At 40.1% G+C, this 27,750-nt stretch overlaps 1 protein-coding gene across 4 annotated transcripts in view; it reads left to right on the forward strand.

The window, feature by feature from the left end:
• Positions 1-27,750, forward strand: part of LOC149257644 (leucine carboxyl methyltransferase 1 homolog) — a 247,296-nt gene that overhangs the window by 47,350 nt on the left and 172,196 nt on the right. For all 4 annotated transcript variants that reach the window (XR_016256758.1, XM_089414501.1, XM_089414502.1 and 1 more), the window contains exons 2-5: positions 2,712-2,800; positions 2,902-3,044; positions 13,778-13,825; positions 13,973-14,054. Coding sequence is in view for 3 of the 4 variants with exons in the window: in XM_089414501.1 (XP_089270627.1) it covers positions 2,712-2,800; positions 2,902-3,044; positions 13,778-13,825; positions 13,973-14,054 (362 nt within the window). In the remaining variant the exon portion in view is untranslated. The remainder of the gene's footprint in view (positions 1-2,711; positions 2,801-2,901; positions 3,045-13,777; positions 13,826-13,972; positions 14,055-27,750) is intronic.

The following is a 27,750-nucleotide window of genomic DNA, read 5'->3' on the forward strand; positions in this document are numbered from 1 at the left end:
CATGAAAGCCTTAAAAATAGGAGAAGGGTCAGACACAGTCAATTTGACTGATGACCATCTTGAACTCTTGTTTGGACCCGAAGTTGAGGGTAAGCCTCAAGATGGCATTGTTCCACCTTTCTACATAAGCTTGAACATCCATGATAAAATCCTACACAATGCAATGCTTGACTCTGGAGCCTCTCACAATTTGATGCCCAGAGCTATCATGGAGAAATTAGGGTTAGACATCACCAGACCATACAAAGACTTGTACTCTTTTGATTCAAACAAAGTTAGATGTCTTGGTCTGATAAAAGATTTATGTGTCACTCTAGTTCAGATACCTGCTAAGAGTCTAGTCATGGACATCGTAGTAGCAAACATACCTCCAAAGTATGGGATGCTACTGTCTAGATCATGGGGGGAAAAGTTGCAAGGCACTTTGCAGATGGATATGACTTATGCCACCATTCCTGTGTTTGGCCAACCTAGAAGACTTTATAGGGAAACACTCATGAAGTACATGGTCCGTAGTCAACAATTATCTCCTCTATTTAGTACATTCAAACATGGACTCTTTCGTCTTATACAATGATGACTGTGTAGAAAATGAAGTTTCACCCTTAGAGGCCGAAGTCAGTAATACAAAAATAATAAAATTTAATACTGAAGAAGCAAATCTAGAGGGTGAAATGACTCAGGATGTTTGAGAGCGGTTCCGACCGCATTGGATGTCATATGGAGAAAGTAATATTTTAGATCTTACTCAAAATCCAACAAAATTAACAGTTTATCAGGATTTCAGGATTGGGGGATTGCAATGTTTCCATTAGATTTGGTCATGTACGAGGGTATGGAACTAGTATTTAATCAAGAGCACCAACCCTCTATGTACCTTGATGTTAGTGGCATTGGTTGTCGAACCCTCTATCATGGCCCTACTAAAAATGCACCCATCACTCAAACAAATCGTGACTTGACATGTTATGTTTTCTCTATCTTATTTGAATGCCTAGAGGGTGATATTGATGATGAAAATCCCAATATAGGGAATGATTTTGATGATAGATAGGCATTTATTGTAGCATGATTTTTTTGGGATGTTAGAGGCCATCTAGAGCCTGTTTGTTGATGTATTTTTGGTTCAGAGACGGATTGCACTCTATGCTGTTTTGTTCATGTGCACCTTACATGCTATATAAATGAGAGCTTTTGCTTATTTGTGCATAAATGATTTCGATTCATATGGATGCACATGAACATATATGTTTTTCTTTTAAATTTGAATATTTTGTGTGTTTTTGGTCGACTGGTTTTTTGGTCTGTTTTTTACCGGTTCCAATCTGGTTCTGATCAGCTCCCCGTTCAGAGGGTTTTACTGTTTGATCACTGGTTCGGTTCTGATATATATATATATACACACACACACACAATTGTATGGTACTGGCAGATCTCACTTGACATACTAGATATATACAAATATGAAAAGTGTAACACTCTAAGAGTCTAAAGTCCTATATAGGACCAATTTGTAATGCTATATGTGAAAATGAGGAGATTGAATGAGATTTCCGTCTTGAGTTTCTGACAGATCTCACTTGACAATATCAGAGGACAAGTACAAAGAAACATAAACTAAGACTATTTTTTCGTTTTTTTTTGAAAATGCAACTTATATTAACAAAAGAAAAAAATATGCATGATACAACAGTGTGGTACAGGAAGATCTCACTTGACACACTTGATCAATACGAAGATGATGAGTGTAAACGCCCTAAAGTCCTAGACTACTTTGCTCATCAAAATAGGACCAATTTGTAATGCTATAAGTGAAAATGAGGAGATTGTCATTGAACTAGATTTCGATGTTGAGTTGCCTACTGTTATAGGTCTCACAGATGAACTAGTACTTGAGATGATGACTACTTAAAAAGCATATTGATCTAGGATCTAGAGGATGCACTTTCAAATGATAGGATCCACTGGCACTTAGATTGATAAGTAGTTAAGTAGTTTAGTCTTTTAGTTGTTTTTGAATAATTTAAGTTTTTATGTCAAATCTTTTGGTTTCAATATTATTCTTTGCAGTTTATAATTTATGAAACATATAATTATGTAGCAATGTAATAGATTACTTCTTGTCATGAAATTGTACTATTTTGTCATCTCAAATCTCAGTATGTATTTCCGATGAAATATATTATATCATCAATCATCATTGATATGCTTTTTAAGTTCATACATGACTTTCAAAATTCAACTGTTCTGTCACATTGACAACTTACAGATATATATAAATTCACAAATATGATATGATAGATATGAGAAGAGATGAGATGATATAGTGTAGTGTGATATGATTTGTGAGGCAGCCCCAGACCCATGTTTTGCTTGGTAATGGTCTCACAATCCCTCGCAACGTTGATGCTTTTTCTATCTGCTTGTTTAGATTTTTTATTTCCTTAATTTATATCAAAATAACATCAACCCTGATCCAGATTCTCTCTCAAAATATTCCTTTTTCTTGAATTGTAATTTGCAAGCTCTTGATTGTTTTTAAATTTGAGTATTCTGTCTTTGAACATGTTTTATGAATGATAACAACATCATTGATATGTTATCCTGCTTTGAATCTTCGTGTTTTGATCCTCCGCAAGTGAAGTAAAAGTTGACATCGCTGATTTGTTGAGTGTCAACTAACAAATTCTGATTTTCATCTTATTATACAGATCATGTGCCAAAAAGGGCTATATAAATGACAACTATGTTCAGTTTTTTGTTAGAAGACCAGTGAAAAGATCCCCAATTATTAATCGTGGTATGTGTTTCAATGGTCTTTTTGGTTTATTCACCTATTGAGAAACATATGAAGGTTAACAATCATTTCTGTATTTGGTATGCAAATCGGCAAATATCAAGGTTACTATGCACGATGGGCTGCTTTACGGAAGTTACTCCTTCAGTTTCTTGAAGATGGAGCACAAACTATTGAGGGTACCCCTTTGAAAAAGCAAGTAATTTCTCTTGGAGCTGGCTTTGACACAACTTTCTTCCAACTTCAGGTTTGGAACTCCACTAATTGCGAAATCACGATGATAAGAAGAATAGCTCTATGTTTGGAAATTATTATTTGGTATTTAGATCTATGGTTATTAGTGAGCCTTAGAGTCTATTATGGAGCGTTCTTTGTAATGATTTAACTTGTAGATAAATGTCTTTCGAAACGTCGACCCAATCCGAATGATGTGATTAATCCAAAAGACATTTATCTACAATATGGATCACAAAAGTCTTAGATCTAACAAACTGGTTTTACTTGTTAGAGTTATCATAGACCTCCTTTCCGTTAGATGGTTCTATATATATCTCTATGTATCACTAGCAATGTATCATTGCAAAATTCTAAAATAACATTGGAGCTGAGGTTGTCTAACTTTGCTGGCATTTCTTTTGCTGATTTAATTGTTAAATAGACTGCATTTTCCTTTTCTTCTTTGGAATTAAATCAATTATTGATATTTCTGCTCAGAGATAAAGAAGGATACTATTCTAGAAACAGAAAATCTTTGCAATGAACTAGATATAGCCCATTTTGTGGAATGTAAAGTTTTAAGATTTGGAAATCTTGATTGGAATTTATTTTTATGGGATGAAATGCCTCTGATTATTATTTGGTCAGAAATATGTACACGTCAAAAAAATGGGCCACAATTGTTGGTTTTAAGTGCAATTAAGACAAACACAATTTTCTGCGAGATAATTACTTCCAATGATACAATTTATCTTCTTAGCAAATTTCCAATCATTAAGCAATTACACTTAAGAAAATTTCAACCATAAATGCAATAGGGCAGTAGAGATCACAGTAAAATAAAGATGCACAAGAGACACAAAATTTACCCCGGGAAAACCCCAAACCAGGGGAAAAACCCAGCAACCTTTTTTAAGGAAAAATTGTCCAATTCAATCAATTTGTACATCTAAATTTTCAGTAAAATATAGTCAAATTAACCATACCACTTTCCAAGTCAAATCTGGTCAAAGGAGAGAGAAAGTCAAACTTCTGTTCAGCAATTCAAACTTGGTCAACAGGCTAAATTTTGGCTTCTGCTGCTTCTGTTCAACTGCAGTCAAGGATACCAAATTTTGGCCCTGCAATTCAGAGAAATTTGGTCAAACTTCCATAATTGACCTGCATTCAATGCTGGTGAAACAGTTTCTGCAAACATCCGATACTTTGCCCAGAAATTCAGTCAGCTGTTCAGTCAAAGATCTCAAGAGATTTGGTCCAATAGCCAGTCAAAGATTTGGTCAAAGCAGCCCAGAAAATGCCAAGTCAATGCTGGTCAACGAGTCAAACTTCAGCCCAGAAATTTCAGTGGTCAACTTTAGTTTTCTTCCTTCTTTGCACGTGTGAACAGAAGTATTCTTTGTGATCCGAGTTGTTGAGATGATGATCAAATGAGGAGGGTCAAATGTCAATATATACATGTCCAATCATGAGGGTTTTGATCAAGGGTCAAACCCCTTCAGGTGGTGGGGCTGACTTGCCAGTTTTGGAGCCTACATAAATAATAAAATGTAATTTTATTTCTCTTTGATTTTGTTGATTTAAATACCGACCGCAGCTACGTATTTTCAACACTCTCTCTTAGCCAGGGATGTATTTCTTTTTGACTTCCACAGATGTACATATGATGAATACAATTTCTCCATTCCAAGAAAAGGTTGAATGATCTTAAGCTATGTTGATGAATCCATCCACCTCATGTTCAATACTAGAACCATGAGGAAAACATCCCTGCATCAGCATCTAAGGAGGAACTAGTCACCCACTAGTCCTAGGTCACCAGCTCAACAAGTCGTCACTGGGAGACATGTCAGGAACTCCACCTGACCCAAGGTGAACTTGAGGCCCATTTACCATTTCCACATGTCGTCACATATGAATGTTAAATACTTGCCCGACTGCTGATGTTTTTCCTCGAATATCTGGATCATACTGATTCTCCTCCTTTAAATTTGACTCTGTTGGAGCTATTCCCCAGGAACCTGTCAACTGCCCACAAATCTTGGTCAACTCTGCCACCTATGTTAACAGTTAAACAGTTGTCATACACACCTTTTCCCTATGAATACAATTCAAATTTTGTATTTTCTTTGTCTCTAAGGATCAGCTATGACTTATCTAATGTCTCACGTAACTTATGCCTGTGTTCATTTAGTCCAATTTCAACAATTGTAGAAATTTAATCACCACAACTATTTCTTACTCTTCACTTTTTAGTGCTTGAGTTTCTTCTTTTATAAACATTCTCTTTGAACAATACCTGTAATGTACTGAGACCTCCCATTGACCTTTATAAATACCTTTTGCAAACTTCAAAATATGCTTTGCTCTGTAACCAAGTTCACAATTATGTTCCGCCAGTCATTTGAGAACATATATAGCTGTTCACGGGCCTCCTGCTGATCTGTTTCTAAGGCTGTATTAATGCCTTGCTGGTGTGAGCTGACATCTTTATATGATAAAGCCATATTGCTTCTTATAATAATATAATTAATAATGTCCTAGTCTAGCATTAAACACAAGATTTTGTTTATATGTGCAAGACAAAATCTGCTATAACCACATCTACAGCTCACACGAATGTACTTCATTTTCAACCATAGGGCAATCAATAAACTCACCTCATAGTTGGATAGGGATGTCATGCACAATTGACTCATTCCCATAATGAACAAATGGAAATGTTGATTTTGGGTAGCATCGAATGTGCTTTAGCTCCGAAATTTTGTGGAGGGAATAAAACACATGAGATCTCCAAGACCCAGAAATCATTTGGAGAAATTTCACCCAGATTGTGAGTTATTAAAATAATTAATATTTTTAATGGGGTTTCCTAAGTTGCACGAAACGGGGAAACGAGTACGAGTTTCCGAAACGGGAAGCGATACGAAACGCAACCTCCCCAAATTTTGGAAACGGGGAAACGCGGATATATATATATATATATTGAAAATATTTAAATATATATATATATGTGTGTGTGTGTGTGTGTGCAATCATAAAGCATAAATGATACATTATAATTTATTACACTTAAACGTTAAGATTTAATTTACATCACATTTACTCATGAATGATCACATAATGAAAATAAAAATATCGGAATATCCAAAAGCAACCTTTATTATATATCCAAATCTCAAAATCAACCTTTATTTATATTAATATATGAGGCTGCAAGTACAATAAAGACTATAAGGCTGCAAGAGAGAGATCCAAATCAGGATTTTCTGCATCCACATCCCATTCTTTAGAAGGACCACTGTTGTATTGGGAGTCTCCTCCTACATAGTCGAACGAACTTTAGTGCTCTTGATTAAATACACGTTTCATACCCTAGTACCCTACATGATCTTGATTATTGGGAGTTTCCCTTGCATAGAGGGCTCGGTTCTCTTGATTAAATACAAGTTCCATACCCTAGTACATGATAAAATCCAATGGAAACATTGCAATTCCTCCAATCCTGAAATCCTGAAAAACAAATAAGTCTGCTGGATTTTGAGTGAGATCTAAAATTCGACGTTCTCCATATGAAATCCAATGAGGGTGAAACCACTCTCAAACATCCTGAGTCATTTCATGGTAATGTTAAAAATTTAAGTAAAATGATGAAAATGAAAAATAAAGGAGAATAATACTTTTACTTTAAGAATTTAACATTACCATGAACTGCATATCCCTCAAACTTCCTGATGAACTGCATATCAACACTAGGGCAAAAATTCACTTTTATACCTTTAGACAAGCATCTAGAAGAAACAAGAAGTCACTAACATACCTTAAAAGTAAATTTTAATATATATATATATATATATATATTAAAAAAAACACAAGTTAATGAGAAAACGTGGGTCGTACGGCCCTGAAACGCGTTTCCGGTCGTGCTGGCCACGTTTCCGTTTTTGGGAAATGTGGCAGTACGGCCGGAAACGCGTTTCACGGCCATACCAAACGTGTTTCCGCGTTTCGTACCCGTTTCCGTACGGAAACGGACCTCTATACCACGTTTCCTGCAACATAGGGGGTTTCTAAGTTTAAACTTAGGAAAATAAAAATATTAATGGGTATTAATAAAAATATGGGTGAGAAGCTTCTAAGAGACGAGGAGCTTGTTCCTAAGAGGATTTCTAGTGCCAAAGAAATCCGGATCCGAGTCTTGTTGGGGCAACAACAAGAAAGGGAGAAGAGAACCAATTCTATACTTGTTTGAGCAGAGATGGTAGTCAATGGATTGAAGGATTAGGACAGATTGGATGGAGCATCCAACTTTGTCATCTGGAAGGCTAGGATCCTAGCATTCTTGGACAAGAATCGCATCAAGGATTATGCCTTGAAGACGGTTGCTGTTCCGGTCAATGCTGATCCTCTGAAGAAGTACGAGGAGGCCCAAGCGAAGGCTAAGTGCATGATTTTGGACGGGGTCAAGGATCATGTGGTCCCACATATTGCTGAAAAGGACACAACAAGGGAGATGTGGGAGGCTTTGACCATCTTGTACGAGGGAACTTTCGTTCAATGGAAGATGCTGCTGGAGAATCAGCTAAGACAGTACCAGATGCAGAAGGGTGAAGAAATCGATCCATTCCTCTTCAGGTTGCAAGGGATTCGAGACCAATTGACTTCCGTGGGGTCTACACCAGAGCTTGAGTTCATGGTCAGGACTGCCCTGAATGCAGTCACTGAAGACTGGGAGAACTTTGTCCATAGTATTTGGGCAGGGCTTCTCTCCCCAGTTGGGAGGAGATGTGGGCAGCTCTTCGACAGGAAGAGATCGGGAGGTTAACCAAAGCGGAAAGTAGTGGCAAAGGAGCCAGAGTCAAGGAGGAGGAGGAGAAGGATGCAACTCTCGGATCATCGAGATAACAAGGTCAACAGAATAGGAATAAAAAGGACTTAACCAAGGTCAGATGCTTCAAGTGTGGGGAACTAGGACATTTTGCCACTCAGTGCCCTCGGAAGAAGGGCAAGGAAGAGAAGTCTGACTCGAAGGCTGCTCCAGCGAAAGCTGATGGAGAAAGCGAGGATGACAGTTGCGCCATGAGTGCTCATGCACCTCTAGAGAAGAGATGGGGCGACATTGAGATGTAGTCGGGAGGACTACACTAGGGCGGATCCTTGAGGTGCCCAAACTCTTGGATCACATACGGCTATGGGAGCCCTTAATGATAGTAGCAGAATGACAGGAGTTAGTTGGTGCAAGGGATGATGAAGCAATAGTGGCAGAGCTAGAGTGCCAAAGTTTGAAGCAACACAGTGGAGGTTGCAGTAGTTCGGGAGGCACAGAGCAGATTGCACCAACGCAGTAGCATCAAAGGGTCAGCACAGGTTAGCAGCAGAGGTATCTTCAACATCACGAGGGTATCTAGATTGGCCAACATGTCAGCTTTTGGGTGACTTTTTTAGTTGCTTACTTCTCAACAACTGAGTTGCAGTGCAACAATTAATAGTGGCAGTGCTATGGGCAGCATGATGCAACGTATTGAGAGGGAGTTGTAGTACAGATGCAGTAGTGACGGTGGCAGTGTCATGGGCAACAATATAGGTTGCAATATTGCAGTGGATGAAGGGCAACAGGCTAATTATCAACACACAGAGGACCGATGCAGTAGATTAGTGTGATGCTTCTGTTGAGAAGTATTGCTCGAGCACATTCCTCGCTAAGAGGGAGTGTTGATGTTGGGTAGCATTGGATGTGCTCTAGCTCCAAAATTTTTGGAGGGGATAGAACACATGAGATCTCCAAGACCCAAAAATCGTTTGGAGAAATTCCATGCAGATTGTGAGTTATTATAATAATTAATATTTTTAATGGGGTTCCTAAGTCTAAACTTAGGAAAATAAAAATATTAATGGGTATTAATAAAAATATGGGTGAGAAGCTTCTAAGAGATGAGGATCAAGTCTGTTTTAATCTTAGTTGTTGATTAGGGACTTAATCTCGGCCGTTGATTCATCAACATGAAAAGTATAAGAGGAGGCTTGAGGGTCAGTTGCAGATACACCAAGTTGATCAGTCAATTCCATTTTTCTGGGGCGAGGTTTGTCGAGAAAATCGAACAAGTGATTTTAGTTGCAGTGAGAGGGGCAGAAGCAAAGATTTGGATCAGAAAGGAGTTCCAAGCTAAAGAGTACCAGGCAGAGAGGTAGTAGTAGCATCAGAGAGGCAGCGCAGAGGCCTATGCAGCCCAGGAAGGGGCTCATGCAGTGCTGACGTAGGCCAAGAGGGTCTCTTGTAGTGGCAGTGTAGGATATTCGTTAGAAGTTCGAGATTTTGCTAGAGAAGCGAGGTTCTAAGCCGGGAGGGTTGAACAACAGTCTTCTTCCAGCAAATCGATCCATCAGAAGGGGTGACGCAGTCTCGCAGTCTCCCAGAGGCAAGACGCTAGCCCAAGCAGTGATTGCGCTAGGATTTCGCAGTGTTTGCCGGAGTCAGGCCACTCAGTGGATCAGTTGTGACTTGGAGAATGAGGTAAACCCTTGTATGTATTTCTTGCTGCCGAGATTTCTCTGAAAGGTTAGCCGGTGTGAGAGGCAACCTGTTGTACTCAGATTCTGCTTGCTTAATAATACAAACCCTCTATCTGCTGCATTGGTTTTCCCGCATTGGGTTTTTTCGGGGACATGTTGTCCAAAAATAACGGTGTCCCTTGTGTATTTGTCTCATATATTGTTTCAGTTTATGATCTGTATGTCAGTGTAGTCTGCAGTAGTGTTTTTCATCATTGTTAATTAAATAACTTGTTGAATGAAATAACAAGTAGGAGATGATAAACTAGTGACTGCAGTAGGATTTCTGTTTGTAAAGATTCAGAAATTTTCACAGGAAACACTGCTCCCCTTTCTTATTTGGGAAATCAAATCTGAGGAGAAGCTTTCTTTCCTTTCTTTTATTACTGCTTTAGTTGAGTAAAGCTAGGAGCAACAAACTTCACATTCCCTATCACTACTGCCGTAGGCATAGTTTTTATGAGTGCTTTCATAAACTCCTCTCTCTGGTTGTTTCTTTTGTATTTGTTAATAGGCAGTGAACAATTCTGATAGTTGAACAAACATTTGAACAATGTCTATTCCAGGCCTTCAGTGAATGTAGAATTTTTCCAGTGTGACAAGCATGGACACATCTTCATGGTATTGTGTAATCACAAGTTGACCAACTCCATTCCTCTAGTCCAAGGCCTTGGCATACTACCAACCTTCAACAAACATTACCAGACTACCCAACTAGGTTTCTTTCTTGCGGAACAATCTTCCTGTCACTGCAAATGTGGCACACCTATCAGATGGACTGTCAATTCCCTCGTTAACTCCTCCCAATGCTTATCCAAGTCATATTCATCTATCATATATTTTTGCATTTGAAGTCTTAAAACTATGTGGTATCTCCTCCAAAAGAAATCTTGCGCTAGTTGCAAAGTCCATGGCGATCTGCAGAGTACAATTTGGCCGATATAAAGCAAACCCAACTACTTCTAGGACATTGCCAAGCGTGCAAGTATGACTAGGAAACTGTGAAGATGTATCTAGAGGAAGAAGGGTGCAGAGACTTGGTAAAACATTTGTTATTTGTTGAACGTAGCATGGCCAGAGACCTTGACTCATCACGATTCACAACCTGTTTCAGATTTGGAATTCTTCCATAGGAAAGGAATGGACAAAATTTTTATTGGAAAACTCATCTGCATATTGTGAGCAGTGTAGAGCTTCTAAACAATACTCAAAGCAAGTCTTGTAAGTAAACATTTTAGATGACACACCCCACTTGCAGGAATGTTAGTTTGAATGCCTTGCATGGTGAGGATTAATTCATGACAAAATGTATATGTCCACAAAATATAGTCCATAGTGTTTCCAGCCCAAGGGAGGGTAGGATCTGTTAAGACTATAATTGTCTCTAACAACAACAACACTGGTAAATGAGCAGATCCAGACAGTGTTGAAGGCCCAAACTTTAGTTGATCCTCTGCGCTTATTTCGTAGCTCCTGCTGTTCATAAAAAGAAAGACCATCATTGATAGCGTTTGCAAGTTCATTTAAGATTGCACCCAACGATTTATCCATCTATCATTGAAATGATTCTTGAAAAGGCTTCAGCTGAGACCATTGCAAAACCATACGCTGAAAAGGAAACCCCAAACTAAAACCAGTTGAAGGCTTGCGAAAATTTTGTAATAACTTAACCCTAGTGTTTATTCAAACCAGTTTGTAAGAGGGGTGCTAGCTGTGAAGTGGTTTCATGAGGGACGCCCCCACAATTCCAAGGCGCCACGTCATCAGAAGCTGTTAACGCAAAACGACTTATTTGGACCACCCCTCCTCCGTTAAATGTTGAAAAGCCTGGGGGGGGTCCGCAATTAAATCATCTCCGTTGATTTTCTAGGCACCTCTTATCGCCGATATTATTTGCAAGGCTTTTACCTTGTGTATGTGCACTTAAAATCAATTTCACCTGAAGCTAATTTTCCTGGCATTGTCGAGTGGATTCAACGACTTTTCTTTGGACTTCATAATGCCCTCTGCTTGACACATTGAATTTTCCCTGGCACTTGTTGATGGGAATAACTTCACATTTGCAAGGCAATATGATAGTGTGCTTCTTATAACGTCTCTTGCCCTCAATGAATTTAGACACTTCGAGCATAAATGCCCCTGGTGGCTTATTCCTTCGGCTGCAAGTGTTTTTCGAGTTTGGTCTTGGTGTCGTATCTTTGGTTCATTGAGTCATGGGATATATCCCACATGCAGCAATAGATATTAGAAAGGATGCGTTGGAGTTTATATACACCACCACTTTAATATTTTCCTGATGCGTAGTGCACCACGCCCCTTGTGGGCTCCTACCTTGGCTTGCCATGTTGTATAGGTGCTGTGTGTGTTGTTGGACGGGCCTGGCGCTGTGGGTGTTGTTAGACTTGCTTAGAATTCGACTTAGAATTGGAGATTGGGACCCGAAAGCCCAATATTTTCGTTTTTTGCACTAGTTTTTATTTAAGTTTTTTGCACTAGTTTTTATTTAAATCTTTTTCCAGGACGAAGTTTTTATTTAAATTTTAAATAAATAATTTTATAAAAATATATAACAATATTTCTATAAAATAAAATTGATCTAAAATTAAAAATTATAATTAAAAATATCCCCGCAATTTGTATACGAAGCAATGCCACGAGAGATTTGTATATGCCAGATGGTTTAGCCAGGGACAATTTGGCAAATTTTAAAATTTTTCGTAACATTTTAGGGGGGTCAAAAAATGTTACAACATACCATATGAGGGGGCAACTCTCACCAAAGACGAAATCAATGAGAACACATTGCCACACAATTTTATAGAAAATTGAACTAGGGTCAAAGGGACAGCTCAACAATTCTGCTCAACGCATATAAGATCATATTGTCTCATGTCCTCACCAACTCCAGAATGGAGAATTAGGTGAAGGCATGCATGTCTTTTTTATGTTTTAAGGACAAAGGATCTTTGAAGGGATAGGGAATGTAATGAAATAAATATATGAATAAACATCACTAAATAAAATGATAATAGTGAAACTATAATAATAATAAAAAATAAATAAATGAAGTGACACATCCTAACCAAGGGACATGATTCATCAACCATAGTGACTAGTCAATATGTATAATTATACTGTCACATGGCATTGTATGAAACAATTTATTTTATTCATTATTAACTATATATTTATTATCTTATATGGATTTCAACCTACTATCCTCCTTATGTTGGATATTCCTTAGCAAGTGAACCCTGATTTTGATGGCACTGTTGTTTAGTAGAGAAAAGTGCATGCCATATGAGTTCGTGAATAATTTTAACTACAATCTTACTTTGATATATTTCAAAATAATTCCTAATTCTACTTATGAGAACATACTTTGACAGAGGTTGATCAACAGAGCACCTTTTTGAAATGCATTCCCAGATTCATACTTCATTACAGGTTTCTCAGCAAGTACTTTATTAAATTACATGTAAAGACTACATTTCTAAAAATTGTTCTATTGATAATTAAAATTTAAGAATGCTATCAAGATAAGATAAGATAATTTTATTAATGTCTAACTAATGACCTCAAAAGTAGGTCAATGGGACTAGAGGATACTTCCAGTAAGAGAACATTAGAGAAGATTTATAACCTCTTGATATGCTTAGGGGACTGTGCTGAATACTATCTCATATGTTTCAAGAACTAAAGTTTAAAGGAAAGGGCAGAATGAGTTCTCGACAATGTGAATGGGGTTTGAGTGTTTGAACTTTGAAGTAATATTGCTTAAGGTAACATCTGCTTGAGGCGGAGTTAATATGATGAGGCTGAAATAGACTGCAGGACATAGACACAGAGAGGAGTTATGGTTGTGGAAAATTAAACTGCGATTCCTTTCTAGTTGTGGAAAATTGAATTATGACTCCTTTCCTAACCTTTTTGAGCCTTCCAGAAGAGTAGAAAATCTCCATTTTCGTACTAAATTGTAATTGTTTTATTACTATATTGTGGGGAAAAAAACCCACGTTAGCATTGCTTCTTGTATATCATGGTGGCTTTGTTTTCTCCTAGGTACGAGTTTTTATTGTTGAAGATTTATTATTGCAATTTTTTTTTTTTTTATATACAAATTAAAACTTGTGCATTAAAGATTTGCCTAGACCATGTGTAAAGCAAATAAAACAGTGGCATCAGTGATCTAATCTGTTTTGTTTAAATGTGTAGGAAGAAGGGAAAGCCCCAACACTCTATGTTGAGCTAGATTTTAAAGAGGTAGGATGATGTTAACTGTTATCTCTGCTGGTCATATCATTTTCTTGTGCCAAAATCAATTCATCCTTGTTCCTTTAAAATTTTAGGGAGATTTGTTGTCATTTTTGTTCTTAAAGTCGATTGAACTAGGCTATGTCGTTTTTATAGGTAACTAGTAAAAAGGCAGCAATTATTGAGTCCCAAGAACAGATGAGGAACAAGCTTGGGAAGGCACCATGTATTTCACGAGGTTAGGTTCTGTCTTTCAACATGCACTAACATCAGCTCTCCAGGATATTAAAACGAGGTTGTATGCTTCCGGAGATATACTTTGGCTTATGCTAGAATAATTTGAACTACAACTAAAGGTTGTACACTGTCATGTTTGATTGCTGCTTTGGCACACTGTTAAACTACAGTCCCACTAGTTTTTAGTTGTATTGAATAGTATTTGGTTTATTTAAAAAGTTATATAATTTTTCTATATTTGTCTTCAAAACAACTTACAGGATATTAAACATAAAAGAAATAAGCTATGATTTAGTATTCTACAAGCTATAGAAATATTCAGACAGCCATTTGTCTGAAAAGCTTGCAGAAAATATACTTTACTGTGAGCTTCAATTATAGAAAGCAAAAAACTCTGTTTCTGAATGTATGTTTCAGTTTCTTATTATCAAGTTAGAGTATCATATTTCCCTTGTGAATATGGAGGTCAAGAACCCAATTTTTGTTGAGAAGTGTAACTAGGTTTGGTCTTCATAATGACATGTAATTGTGATTTTATGTAAGAGATGTAAAGAAGAAAAAAAATAAAATTATTGTGATGCTTGCATCATGGGTTTCATGAGCAAGAGATTTTATTTTTTAGTTAAGGCTCCCATTGAGAGCCTTTAGGAATTTTGTCATTTAGTCATAAAGTATAAAGAGTCATTGTCATGTAATGAAGACATGTTACACATTGTAAAGAGTCACACGTGTCTATGTAAAGTCATCCTCCAAGACCTTGTCACTAGCCCTCTTCAAGTCGGCTTACAATGAATGGAGAAACCTAGAAGATGATGTCGACCCTCCTTCAAGAAATCGTGTCGGCGTAAAGGACATGAGGAAACATATAGATATAGTAGTGTTCGACCTCATTTCGAGGCAAGCAATTCGGTGAAGATAAGTCTACAATCATAAGTGCGAAGAAGGACTAGAAAAGAGAAGCGAAGGACCAAAGAAGAATAGCGAAGGGAGGAACACTTCTGGGAAGTCTGATTTGGGCTAGTATACTCTCCCACGTGTGAAGTTAGTAGATCTGAAGGCATCTAGCGAAGGTCGAAGAACTTGCAGCTACATTGAGGTGATCTTGTTTGGGTAAAGGATCTCACTAGAAGAAGCTGAGTAGAAGTTCTATAGGTCTCTCTCTCTCGAAGAGACTAATAAAGGAGCGAAATTGTTCCAGGGTTTCTAAAATAAGGTTGACCTAGGATACCAAGCTTCTCAAGGAAGCCAAAAAGAGCAGTGTGGAAAGGAAGAGTCCGAGATTCTAGAAGGAAGCTGAGAAAGGGAAGAGCAGTAAGGAGGCTAGTGACTTGGTCTTGGGAGGACTCTAGTGTTGAGGGTCTTTGTCATGGTCTTGGTGTTCGTCAATTGAAGATCTATAAGAAGAATTTCGTTTGTGTTTTCCTCTCAAATAGTGAGAGGCTTTGGCCCTCGCTGACAAGCCTAAATACTGTGTCTCTTGTCTTTTATTGTTCATGAGTTGGTAATTGTCTTGATGAAAAGAACACAGTGATAATCTATAGAAGAGAAGGTCATAATCAATAAGTAAAAGTCTATCACAAGCAATTATCATTAGTAGAGAAATCACCTAATTGTTAATGCCCTAATTGTTAATGCCCTAGATTTCTCAACAATATTTAGGTGATTGTGTATGACGAGGGTTTCAATCTTTTGTGGAAAATGACATTTTGTTCTACTTCTTGTCGTTCTTTTTCTTGTTTGTGGTTGTGCAAGTATCACTATCAGTCGAGATTAGGCTATATTATTTCTTTTTATTTTCCTTTGGAAAAAGTTGAACCTTATGTGACAACATGAAAAAGGATACATCAAGCATAAGACAAAGGCCTTATTTCCTCTTCCAATTCATGTTAGAAGAGTCAACATACCATATTAGGAACTATTACCCCTATGTTAGTGGGGGTACATAGATTTTTTCAATTCATCATTCACCACCATTGTAAGTCCAAGGTTGCAAGGTAAAGGTTAAAGCCATGGAAAAACCATGCGAGTCCTTGTATTTTGTCTCCTATAACCCTGTCTTGTCCGTTTGAGTCTGTCTTTTTGTTTGGTTGGACCATGCCCTGTCCCTTGAAATCTTCACCTAGGCGATCTCATCCCTAATTGGATTGGAGGACCTTGGTAGGCTTTTCATGAGGACTCGTGGTTTTATGGGAGCCTGGATTTGTAGGGTTGATCACTGGTGTACGGGTTGTTGAAAATGTAACTAGTATCAGTCTTCATAATTTTTGTCTAGCTCATGACATGATGTAATTATTTTGTATTTGTAAAAGGAAAGAAAAAGAAAAAATGTTATAAAAGAAAAGAAAATTATTATTTTATAAGCACAGGTTTCATGCTCAATTTATTATATTTCTAGGTTAGAGCACCCATTGTGTGCTTCTAGGGTTTGGATCATGAGTCATTGTCCTTGTCATATTGTATTAGACCCTTCTTGGGCTTATTGTATCAAAGAAGACATTTATTTTTGTGTCAAAAATGTAATTTGTGCCTCCTCCACCAAGTCGGCCTCATGAAGGGATTCAACCTCACACAAGAGACTATATATAAGCAGTGCATTCGACCTATTGTGGCATCAACTCAAGCAAGTTCGATTTGAAGTAAGATAGCAAAGAAAAGGAGCGAAAGTCTAGAGGAAACAAGGAGACAAAAAGGAGAAGCCAAAATTTGAAGTTTGCACCCATCTCTCTCACACGTGTGAGTATTTGCTAGGGTTATTGCAACTGTAATAATGGCTGAATTTGAGAGGTTTGATCTGCAATCACAAGTGAATAAAGGAAGTGCGAAAAAGCATAGAAGGAAGGTCTATCCCATTACAAGTAGAATATAAACCCTAGCGAGGAAGAAAGGAACAATTGTCAAGCATAAAAAACCAAAATATTTCTGTTTCTATCACACGTGTGAGCAATTAGGGTCACTGCAGGTCCAAGCTACTACAGGTCGAGATTTCAGAAGTTGCAAAGAGGGTTGAAACCCTTGTTGATTCGTTTTGAAAGAGTTGACTTATATTGATCTTCTTTGGAGGCTGACTTGGTGGATTGAAGGAGGACTTGTTGTTAAAGAGTTGTTGGGTAGCGGAGGTCCCGCGTAACGGTTTTGGGGCAGAAAGCCTAAAAAGTAGGATTGGATTATTGTAAAATCTCCGAAGTATGTGGAGCGCGAAATGTAAAAGGTTGAGTCAAAGGGTTGTCCGCCCAAGAAATAATGTAAAATAATAGGAAGTAAGTTGGTCCGCGAACCATAGATAGGTATAAATAGAGCGCGGCTCTATGAGGGAAAGGCAGTTCAGAAGGGTATGATTTTGGATCAGAATGTAATGGGTTTTCTTTGAAAGTGTCTGTAAGTCCGAGTCGAGGGTTAGGGTAGTAGGTAGAGGCTTTGCAACTGTGTGCGCAGAGGCTTGGAAGAGTCCGCAACTGTGTGCGCGGACCCCTGCAGCTGAGTGCGCCGGGCGAAGGTGGATGTATTGGGGAAGACAGTGAATAAAGATAAGTTGTTTTGTAATTCTGTGTTAAGTTTGATTATCGCAAATCTGGTTTATTGTGTGGTTATTGAATCTATGCGCACTTAATTACAGTCTTTAATATACATGGATTTTGTATGGTTATTGAATCTATGCGCACTTAATTACAGTCTTTAATATACATGGATTTGGGTTTAATTTAAGTATGCGATCTGGTTATCTTTGTTAAATGTTTGCTTAGAGACCCTGTTAAAGTAGATTGAATTGCAATAGCTCATCCTATAGATTCTATTTGTAATGAGTGCGTTGCTAGGACATAAGGGGTATTCTGGATCTGCGCGGATACGGTGCAACGCAAAGTTGCAGCATAGTGCGCAAACCGTCCAACCCACATCTAGACATCCCAAGGGTGCGGAAACTTGGTTCCAGCACCCTCCCTTGCTACCTCGGGTGAGACCTCAGTCCGCGCTTTGCAGGCTGTTGCCAAAAGGGCCGGTAGCTGTGGGATTTGCTTGGCTAAACAATTCTTCTGAACCTGGGTTAGGACCCTATAAGCCAATAAATGGTTCCGTTGCCAGGACCGGGATCTGCCTAAGGGGTGTCTACTGTGGGAACACTGGAACCCTACAAAGAAAGAGATTGAAGAGTGGTGGGATCTGAAACTTCAAGAGTTCGCAGTTCAGGAAAACAGGAACTTGCGAGTATCAGAAGAAAATTGGCTGGACCGGTATATATTCACAGATATTCACGATATCTTCTTTGCGTCGTTCCCGGTAGAATTGTACGAGTGGATCGCAAGGCTAGCTAACAATGTGGGAAAGTGCAGATTGGACTGGCCTATTGTGTGCACACTGAAAAAGGTGCACAGGCTAGAAGCCACCGAGGATAAAATAGCGCGCGCAGTAGATCATTGGTTGGATCGGGTAATAGGAGGATTTATCATTGAGTTCGCGATAGATACTACCGTGAGCTATAGCGAAGCGGAAAGGCAGTTCCTTCAAGGACCTCGGGGTAAGTATATCAAATCATTGAATACGTGGATTAAAATGATGTTATTTGAAAAACAGATTATGTGCGTTTATTGATGTCTGGAGTAACGCAAAGCGGAAGAGGTTACCGCTGAACGGGAGGAGTAGAGAATAGTCCGCTGATATCGATCTCGCGGGAAAGTGAGGAATATCTCGCTAGGTTCTCACCAGGAAGTGCGGTTCGGTTGATTAAAGAACGCTTCCCACTGATACCACCTCCATCCACACCGCCACCCGCTTCACCCCCATCAAATCCATATACACCAACACCACCACCTCCACCTCCACCTTTTCAACCACCAAAGGTTGGAATGGCGACCGCAGTCAAGTTACGGACATTTAAAGGTGTAGGGAATGAGGAGCCAAGTCGGTTTTGGTTTGTGATAAAATATGTATGGGATGCGCAAGGCATAACAGATGAAAACATTAAAAGGGCTACACTGGTCAGCGAACTGCAGGACTGCGCGCTGACATGGTACATAAAATACTCAATCGACCATCCGAAAGAAGGAATAGTGGCAATCCAAGATGCGCTAAATAAAGAATTTGGCTGACCCAAGTCAGAAGCCTAGTCAGTTATGGGGTTCAAGGAGATAGCAATGTTGCCTGGTGAAACGCCGTGGGACTTAGATCAGAGGTTGAAAAGTGCTATCTGCGAGGCCAACATGACACTAACAGATGAACAGCATCACGCTTGGTTTATTGCATCATTAACACCACATCTGAGATTGGCCCTGTCGCAGCAAAAGATCTCAACCCAAGTTGAAGCACTAGAGGCAGCGATGCGACTGCACGAAACCCCAATACAGGACCCAGGGTTGGGAATACAGCAAATTCAAGCGCAAATACAAAACTTATGTTTTGGAAGAAGTATGGTGTATTAAATGCAAGGGATCCGGTCACAACAAAGATCACTGTCCAATCTTTGCGAACCCGATGATCGGAGGGGGACCCATAACATTGCGACTAGAGGCACCGGTGGGGCCAAACGTAGCACCCACCCTCTGGTACGCGATCTTTGAAATAGGAGGAAAGCATGCCACGGACAATTGCCACCTATTGTGAAGCTTACGACAACCCCCTCCTCAACATTTATTTTGTAACTTCTGCAGAACCGTGGGTCATGAGGAGAAAGAATGCCGCAGTTACAAAATGTTAATGGATTGAACACTTGCGTATCGAATGCAAACAGAGGCGTGGGGGCAGGATTCCATCGCGCCATTTGTACGGGGAGGATACCAGGGGCGTGGACGGGGCCGTGGAGGCATGGGACCTGGACGGGGACGAGGGCAATTAATTTGCTACAATTGTGGGGGGCCGGGGCATTATGCGCGAGATTGTACGAACCCGACCAAAGCCTGTTGCCCTTACTGCTATCAATTTGACCACGACGCAGTTGATTGCCCCATGTTGATCGCTCAGCTGCGTGAAAAGGGGGTGCTCCCGACCAACACCACTAAGACCGTCTAGATGATGAAGGCTGAACCCCGTGTAGAAGAGCCGAACGTAAATATGATGCTCCGGAGTGGTGCGACCATTGGGGAGGATAAGGGGAGCAAGCCAGAGATGGATACATGGGTCCGTAAGGTCCCCCCAAAACAGTCGAACTTTGATTTAGAGCGTGCGAAGGAAACCTTTATGGAAGCCAAGAAGAGTTTAGCGGAGGCCTCTACGTCGGGGAGTAAGGATCAATTCGGATCAGAGAGGGATACATCTGTGCTAACTACCTTCCTGACAACATGTATGAACTTACTAAGGGATGCCAAAACAGTCAGGGGGTTGCAGGAATTGATAACTCGGTGCGCGGGAGCGGATGAACCACGAATAATACGAAAATTAGGAAAACAGGCTCTGCGCACTGGGCGAGAAATGCGACTAACAGTCCAGATTGGGGACTTTCAGATGGATTAGGTCGTTTTAGATTTGGGGTCTGATGCAAATATCTTACCAAAGCAGATTTGCGAACGAATGGGTAGGCCTCCTCTGCAATGGTTGCCGATTCAGCTAAGGATGGCTAACCAACAAAAGATTCTACCTATGGGACGTCTGCACAGAGTTACAGTAGACATCGATGGTGCTAGCACCCAAACTGATTTTGAGGTTATCGAAATTGTGGATGATAGTAACCCATATCCTGCATTGTTAGGAATAGATTGGGCAACAGATATGAATGGAGTTATAAATCTCAAGCAATGCAAAATGATCTTCGAAAAGAAATCCCTCCATGTAGTGGTCCCGCTGGACCCAGCGGAAGGGGCACGATATATCGAGCCTGTGCGCGACACAGACAACGACGATGAGCTGGGCTGTATTTACCAGATTACTGCGCAGGATCAGGACAGGGTCAACCCGACAGCGGATGGTCGACTCTCATGGGACCGCAATAGTTCTTGCACATCGGACTCGGATGAAGAGGTTGAACGATGGCAGAACCGGTTACATGAAGTAACCACACTCAATTGTAATTGGATGGTGACAAAGGGAGTAGAGGAACTGCCAAAATTAGTCGCGGAAACATTCCACGCAGCGGCTACTTCCGGACAGAGGGTCACTTCGAAGATGCGAACGACAGGGCGCAGATATCGAAGGAAAGCGCACGCATGATTGGCAGCACAAACCAAAATACGCATTCCCTGCCAGCCGAGACCACAGGTATCTGAGGTGCGGACATCTTCCCAGCCTAGAAATAGTAGCCTAAAGATTCCTCAACAGACCAGCGCCGTAGGTAGCACAGCCTTAGGGAAGTTGCGGATACCACAGGTATGCTGGGCTTGCAATAGAACAAAATCGGTTGCTCCAACAAAATTTCGAGGACGGGGACCTTCCAACATAGATAAATGGGGGTTACGACTAAAGAAGCAAAGTACATTGCGAAATAGAGGGGCTCTGCAACGCACTGTGACATTGCTACCACGATCGCACCCGCATTCACGAAAGAATATAAACCTTAGACCAATTACCCAGATGCTTCAGAAGTGCTCGCAGCCCAAGACAATAGGGACTAGCCGGGCTCACACCAAAGGTGCGAACACCTGACTAGCCGTTCAGAGGATAGTCTCACCGCTTCAACCAGTTGAAAGAGAGCGCGGGACGATATGCAGTCTGGAGGACAGATGCACGAGTACCACAGTGTGTGTACATTTGGCCAAACACAAGGGTCACGTTTGTGCAAGAAGGATCACGCGGACGCGCTGATAAGAGGAACGATGACCGTTGAGATCACTATTCATGACAAGATGTCTACATTATGGCCAAAGGGAGTGGGCAACGGGCAATTAAGAGAAACTGCACGAGCTAGATATGGAGCAAGCTGCCACATATTTTACACAAGAATGATCGACCAGGCTGGAATTAGTGAATTTGAAATTCGAATTATTTATAAATCTCCAAGGGGCATCCACCAGACGACCTACACTTCTAAATCACATATGTTGAGTATTGAGATGGAGCTGTTCATTATCTCTGCACAAGGCGTGAGCCCGACGGTGGTGATCTGGCCGATAAAGAAGCAGGACTCTGTAAGGAGTATGGTGTTGACAGCTGCGAGCATCCCGCAGACTGCAGCATCAACACTAGGGGATGTACCGGAAAAGAGAAAACACGATGTAGAATTGGTCCGGATGTCGTTGCCTCGCGTAAGGGCAGGTTGGCGACCTACAACAGGACAACGAAAAGATGGACAAATGGAGACCATGGGTAGATATGCAGTTAATAAGTCGTCTCTAATGTCCCATCCAGATTGGGATCTTGCGGACAACAGCCAGGGTCTTGCAAATTTGCAACACAAGCTACAGCAGATGGTGTGAATAGCAGATACGAAGGTCGGAAGTGGCAGCGGTGGTATCAGGAGGTCCCGTATGTGGTTCCCCCACTCGAGCTAAAAACTTATGAGGGGGTGTTCTGTGTTAACCGAGCAGAGCAGAATGAGCATCATCGGTTGCAAGAAGTGGTAGAAACACCGAAGCAGGAGCCGGACAAAGTATTGCAGGAGACAATGAAGGAGCAGCAGGACGACGAGCGTCACTTAAAGGGAGGCGACCCGCGCAGCCAAGGCAGAGCGTCTAGCCGTGCCGACGAGTGACTCGGGACAAGTCACGATGATTGTGTTGGGGGATTGTTGGGTAGCGGAGGTCCTGCGTAACGATTTTGGGGCAGAAAGCCTAAAATGTAGGATTGGATTATTGTAAAAACTCCAAAGTATGCGGAGCGCGAAATGTAAAAGGTCAAGTCAAAGGGTTGTCTGCCCAAGAAATAATGTAAAATAATAGGAAGTAAGTCGGTCCGCGGACCATAGATAGGTATAAATAGAGCACGACTCTATGAGGGAAAGGCAGTTCAGAAGGGTATGATTTTGGATCGGAATGTAATGGGTTTTCTCTGAAAGTGTCTGTAAGTCCGAGCCGAGGGTTAGGGTAGTAGGTAGAGGCTCTGCAGCTGTGTGCGCAGAGGCCTGGAAGAGTTTGCAGTTGTGTGCACGGACCCCTGCAGCTGAGTGCGCAGAGCGAAGGTGGATGTACTGGGGAAGACAATGAATAAAGATAAGTTGTTCTGTAATTTTTTGTTAAGTTTGATTATCACAAATCTGGTTTATTGTATGGTTATTGAATCTATGCGCACTTAACTACAGTCTCGAATATACATGGATCTGGGTTTAATTTAAGTATGCGATCTGGTTATCTTTGTTAAATGTTTGCTTAAAGACCCTGTTAAAGTAGACTGAATTACAATAGCTCATCCTACAGATTCGATTTGTAACGAGTGCGCTGCTAGGACATAAGTGGTATTCTAGATCTGCGCGGATATGGTGCAGTGCGAAGCTGCAGCACAGTGCGCAAACTGTCCAACCCACATCTAAACATCCCAAGGGTGCAGAAACCTGGTTCCAGCTCCCTCCCCTGCTACCTCGGGTGAGACCTCAGTCTGTGCTTTGCGAGCTGTTGCTTAAAGGGCTGGTAGCTGCAGGATTTGCTTGGCTAAACAATTCTTCCGAACCTGGGTCAGGACCCTATAAGCCAACAAGAATCTTGGTTGTCTCATTTGATTTGGTTCTAAAGGAAGAGCAGAAAATTTTTGGGTTTTCCCCTAAAAGAGGGGTTTTGCTGTTGATTTAGGGTAGCATCGGATGTGCTCTAGCCACAAAAATTGGTGGAGAAGCTAAGGCACATGAGATCTCCAATACCCAGAAAGGGTTTGGGTAGATTCTAAACAGTTTGGGAGATATTAAAATAATTAATATTTTTAATGGAGTCCCTAAGTCTAAACTTAGGGAAAATAAAATATTAATGTGAATTAATATAAAACTGTGTTAGAATGGTCCAAAAGTCATGGATCAAGCCAGATCTAATCTTAGCCGTTGATTAGGGACTTAATCTTGGCCGTTGATTTGTCAACGAGAAAAGTATAAGAGGAGGCTTGAGGGTCATTTGGAGAAACACACCAAAAATCAAGATTTCGACTTTCTGGGATTGGGTTTGCTGAGAAAGTTGAGAGAGTGATCAGAGTTGCAGCTGAGGGGCAGTGAATATAGAAGCATAGAGGCAGAGATAGCATTGGGCGGATTAGCGCAATAGTCGGAGAGAGGGACGCAGAAACAACCAAGGGTTCACGCAGAGCCAGCCAGGAGTTGCGCAGTGCCTCAGAGGGCTAGTGTGGGTGACGCAGAGGGCCAGAGGACTGACACAGTGCCTCCAGAGGCTGATGCAGGCCAAGCCAGAGTGACGCTGGGCTAACGCTGGGCCAGAGAGAGGCTGACACAGTCCCTAGAGGCTGACGCTGGGGTTTCGTGGGGCAGATTGGAGCTGTGAAGCTGCCAGAGTGTTTATTCGGGGTTTTAACCAGAATATCTGCTTCCGAGTAGAGAGGTACTATTGCTGAGATTTTTCTCTGTTGGGTGACCCAGATTTGGCACCCAGATTGTATTCTGAAACTACTTAATAAATCAAACCCTCAGATAGCTGCATCGGTTTTCCCGCTTTGGGTTTTTCCGGGGACATTAGTCCAAAAACAACGGTGTCACTTGTGTGCTTGTTTCTATTTCCTTCAGTTGATGATATGTAATGTGTTGAGCATGTACTTGTATTTATTTCCAGTATTTACATGGTAAATAACTTGTTAATTAATAGAACAAGTAGGTAGGAATAAATCAGTAAAGTGCATGAAGGGTTTCTAACGTGTCAGACTTAGAAATTCCAACTTTTGCCTTGGTTGAGAACCTACATACTGTGTCACTTGTTGTCTTGATCTTCATGCTTTTGGTTTTGATAGTTGCTTGATGATAAAGAAGATAAAAGAATATATAAAAGAGGCTAGTAAGAATTCAAATACATCACAAGTAATTATCAAGATAAGGAAATCTTTTTGCCTTTCTGATTTTCTAACATGGTATCAGAGCTAAGGTGAAGTAGAAGAGGAAAAAGGCAGCTTGAAGATCAATAGCTCTCATCATCTTAAGGAAGGATTCAAGAGAAGTTTTCAAGGTAGATCATAAGGAGAAGTGAAGTCTTACCTATTGAACCTTTGAAGATCCATTGAAGGACTCCATTTGCTAGGAGGAAGGAAGTTTTAAGAGATCTTATAGAAGTCTTGATCCATCAAGCTTGAAGAGATTGTTTTGTGGCTATAAGTTTCGAGACTCCATCAAAGAGTAACTAGATCACAAGTCTTTTGATGTAGTGGAGAAAATATTCTGAGAAAGGAAGCAAAACGCTCTATGGTTCTGATTTTTGTGATCAAGAAGGATATCTCTATGGTGATATGGCTGAGTTATTTTAAAGTATTGCCTATGGGGATGTTTTATGCAGACTAGATTATTTGAGAAAGAGTGTGGTATTGCAAGTTGAGTGAGTTGAAATATGGGCTGTGGAACTATGTTTCCATGTTAGTACAAACCAAAGTTGAAAATTATAAAATTGTGGATATTGTGCAAATTGCTACTGAGCTGCCCAAATTGAGCTACTTATGAATTTAGATGCCCGTTGTTGTAATTGATTCATATGTGAAAGAAGTATTGAGTTAAAAGTATGGGAATGATATAAAGTAAGGACCTGATATTTATGTGTGTGAGGAGTTGACTAACCAATATTGAGAGAAATAATGAAAGAGGTGTTGAGAAATGTAACTAGTATCGGTCTTCATAATTGATTGTAATTCTTATGTATTTGTCAAAAGAAAAGAAAAAGAAAAATTATTGTAAAAGAAAATTATTTATAAGCATGGGTTTCATGCTTTATTTATTTTGTTTCTAGTTCAAAGCACCCATTGAGTGCTTCTAGGGTTTGTGTCATGAGTCATTGTCCTTGTCATCTTGTATTAGACCCTTCTTGGGCTTATTATGTCAAAGAAAGAAAATTTATTTCATGTAATTTGGTCATTTATTCCTCCACCAAGTCGGCCTGCCCTCTATTCAAGTTGGCCTCATAAAGGGAATTTGACCACACAGAAAGGCTATATATTAGCAGTGAATTCGATCTATTTGAGCATCCAACCAAGACAAGTTTGATTTGCAATTAAAAAGGGGTGTGAAGGCAAGAAAAAGAGGTGACAAAGGCTTGAAGAAGGAGAAGAAACCTTAGCGAAGGAAGGAGGAATCCTAGCGAAGGAAAGGAGATCATTTTCTCTTGGTTTTAGTTGACACGTGCGAGTTTCTGGGTTGCAGGAAGGGGCCAAAATTGTAGGTTTGCAGTAGAGGCCGAAATCTTGATGTAGGAGGCCAAAATTTGTGATTGATGCAATATTGAAGAAGGTTGACTCTTGTTGACTAAAAGCTGATCTTTGTCATCTTGGAAGGACTATTTTGGGAGGCTAACTTGGTGGATTGGATGAGGTCTTTGTCTTGGTTGTTTCATTTGATTTGGTTCTAAAAGAAGAGGAGAATTTTCGGGTTTTCCCCTAGAAGAGGGGTTTTTCCCTGGCTGAGAGCCTACATCTTGTCTCTTTGTTGTTTTGATCTTCATGCATTTATCTTTTAGCAGTTGCTTGATGATAAGAAGATAAAAGAAGACATAAAAGAAGTCACCAAGATTGCAAAGAAATCATGAGTAATTATCAAAATAAGAAAATCTTTCTGCCTTTTTGTTTTTCTAACATGGTATAAGAGCTAAGGTGAAGAAAGGGAAAGAGGCAGCTTGAAGATCACTTAGTAATGGTTCAAGAAAGGATTTAAGGAAGAAGAAGAAGTTTTGACTCTTGAAGTTTTGAAGAAAAGAAGGAAATCTTGGAAGTTTTGAAAGAAGTCTTGGGACCTCCCTTGAAAAAGGTATTGGTATAGTAAGCAATCTTTTGGAAGTTCAATAGAAGACCTCATCAAAAGTAACATTATATCTATGGCATCATCAATGAAATCCGAGAATAAACTTCAAGGAGCTTCTAACTTTAGAGCATGGAAAACAAGGATGGACCTCATCCTTGCAAGGAATAAAGTATTGGAATTAGTACAAGGAAAAGTCAAAGAACCTACAGATGATGCTGGTAAGGAGAAGTACAAAGAAAATGACATTATAGCCATGAGCCTAATTGTGGATGGAGTTAAAGACAACTTGATTCCCTACATATCCATGCTAGATACTTCAAAGAAAATGTGCGATGCTCTCTCCAAGTTATTTACAATCAAGAATATTGGACAAGTGGCAAGTCTAAAGAATGAACTTCGAACTGTTAAAATGACCAATGATGATACAATATCCTTTTAATTTGTAAGAATTTCCCGTATAAGAGATGAACTACAGGTAGTTGATAAAATAATCCCTCATAAGTAGCTTGTGATTGCTGCCCTTCTTGGACTGCCTAAGTCTTGGAATCCCTTTGCAGTTGGAATTAGTATTTGGAAATATTCTCCCTCCTTCATGAAATGTGGTTTGTCTGTACTAAAGAAGAAGCTTGTCTCTCCTTGATAGGACCTGTTGTCGCTCAAAATGCATAGGCACCATGACAATGACTCAGGTCAGGGGCTGTCACCCTGATCCCCAACCTCTCCGTTTAATCTGTCTCCCAACATCAAACTATGGGGGGTAGACCTTGTGGAAATGAGATGAAGGACTAGTTGGGAACCAACTAATCTGGGAGACACAGTTGAGTGGCCAAGTACTTGTTTAGATCTAGCAAGATTTTAAGGATTCGATTAGATTTATAAGATTTGAAACCAGTGCCTTATGGAGTCAATACTCTTGCTTTAC

Source organism: Pinus tabuliformis, chromosome 6, assembly GCF_031772625.1.
Source record: "Pinus tabuliformis cultivar Carrire ecotype Pingquan chromosome 6, CPIR1, whole genome shotgun sequence".
Lineage (NCBI taxonomy): Eukaryota > Viridiplantae > Streptophyta > Pinopsida > Pinales > Pinaceae > Pinus > Pinus tabuliformis.